Consider the following 2,095-nt stretch of genomic DNA (forward strand, 5'->3'; position numbering starts at 1 on the left):
TTAAAATTAGAAGTGCCTAGTAAACATATCCTATCACCCCTTTCAGCCGGCTGCCCCGCATACCATCTAGAAATGTACAAGCATTTTTGCGTGCCTTCATGATTTCGCCTCCATATTGAATTCAGCTGCGAGGTATTACAAAATGTTGTGTTCAAATGTAATTTCAACGCGTCCGCACTGCTGGATACTGCCAGACACACCTTCGCCAAGGTAGGAAACCGCTAAAACATTTTCTTAGGATTACAAAAAAGTGATACGACTACCGTAGAACGTTGAAATATGGCCAAAGTAACCAACTTTGTTTCAGCAAGTTCAATCGCAACTCCACCACATTGCGCTCATGCTGTTAGGCATTGTCGGCCGCTGTTCATTTCAAATCGTTGTATGCAAGCTCTTCCGGCTTCTTTTGGATTGGAATTTACATCACGTTTAGGTTCCATGTACAGGCCGACGTATAGTCTCTATTTTTATGAAATTAAAATGATAAATGCGTGCGGTAACGCGACGAAGATCGGAGCAGCATTGCTAAATTAAAATGCCTCTAACTATACAGTTATGTAAGCACACGTACACGGTACTATCCCGTAGATTTACATAGACAGTTAAAATCACGATCACTAGTTCTATCGGAAGGCAATTGGACTACGAGAAAAATTGACGTTAACCAGCGATGAACGGTGTTAGATGTAGCTCTAGAACTATAGTGCTTCGCTCTGCCAAGGCCCCTGTGGCAGAACGAATGGCGATAGTTCTAGAGCTATTTAACCACACTGCCTCCTCCTTTTCTCCCTCCTTCTCCTGTTACTCTTTCTTCGTTTTCCTTCTCCTGATATACCTTAGATAGATAAATGGGTGAATACCGGGGATGGATGGATGGATTGATTGATTGATTGATGGATGGATGGATGGATGGATGGATGGATGGATGGATGGATGGATGGATGGATGGATGGATGGATGGATGGATGGATGGATGGATGGATGGATGGATGGATGGATGGATAGATGGATGGATCGATCGATCGATCGATGGACCGACGGCTGAATTGATGAGTGGACAGGTAGGCAACTATTAAAATAAATCGGCGATCGTAATTCCTCCCATATGTTCCGGACAACTGAATCGACAAGCATTTGAATTAGCTAGCGCTTACCTTGAGCGAACGGCCCACCAGTCTAGGATCAGCTGCTGCAGAGTCAACGTGTATTGGTTGAATCTGAGCCACGTGTCAGTGCCGTAACCAATTAGCGTCATGTATCCCTGCACTTCACGTGGACCGTAGAAATCCGAAAACACACCTGGACATACAAGAGCCAAATCTATAACCAGAACTTTCTAACGGGAATCTTTTACTGAATTCCCCATTCCAAATAAATAATTATATATATAGCTACATTTCCTTCTATATGCTTTATGTCATAATTGTATGGGGCTTTATGAATCCCATCGGGCAAAAAAGCAATAAAATTCATAAATGAGTAAAAGGAGTTCAATCTCGCCTACCTCGCCTGATGATTGGTTGCGTCGGAACACTCACCTGCCGCGTAAAACTGCAATCTCTCCATGTTCAATCCCACCGCTAGTGGGCCTCCCCGTAGCAGCTGGTAGAGGTTGATTTCTTGATCGGAGGTCATGAAATGTCCGTTTTCTCCATCATCAGCTTGCAGCTCTATCTCTGTCCCCGCTACGTTCACGTTACACTGCTGGGCCTGTGCGAATCAATCTTAATTAAGATCCTTATGGTGACGCACCGATCTATTGATCAAATGATTGACGAACATTTCTTTATTAATCATCAAGACGATACTCAACACAACACGTTAGCCATTCGAGTCACATCATTGCCTTTTTTTATAGAAATTTGAGCTGCTGTAAGTATATAGAATGGCGGAAGGCACCATTGATGATGTGGAGACGGGTGATCGATGTTTGCGTGCGTGCGCACGTCCGCTCGTGCGCGCACGCGTGTGGTGTATTTTCGTGTGTATGTGTGTGTGTGTGTGTGTGTGTGTGTGTGTGTGTGTGTGTGTGTGTGTGTGTGTGTGTGTGTGTGTGTGTGTGTGTGTGTGTGTGTGTGTGTGTTGTGTGTGTGTG

At 44.3% G+C, this 2,095-nt stretch overlaps 1 protein-coding gene across 1 annotated transcript in view; it reads right to left on the minus strand.

Annotated features, from left to right (window-relative positions):
• Nucleotides 1-2,095, minus strand: part of LOC106806033 (crustapain-like) — a gene marked incomplete in the record, with an annotated part of 9,508 nt that overhangs the window by 1,730 nt on the left and 5,683 nt on the right. The window contains 2 exon segments of the mRNA XM_014807875.1: nucleotides 1,155-1,299; nucleotides 1,539-1,710. Of these exon segments, the coding sequence (XP_014663361.1) occupies nucleotides 1,155-1,299; nucleotides 1,539-1,710 (317 nt within the window).

Source organism: Priapulus caudatus, unplaced genomic scaffold (genome assembly GCF_000485595.1).
Source record: "Priapulus caudatus unplaced genomic scaffold, Priapulus_caudatus-5.0.1 Scaffold137, whole genome shotgun sequence".
Lineage (NCBI taxonomy): Eukaryota > Metazoa > Priapulida > Priapulimorpha > Priapulimorphida > Priapulidae > Priapulus > Priapulus caudatus.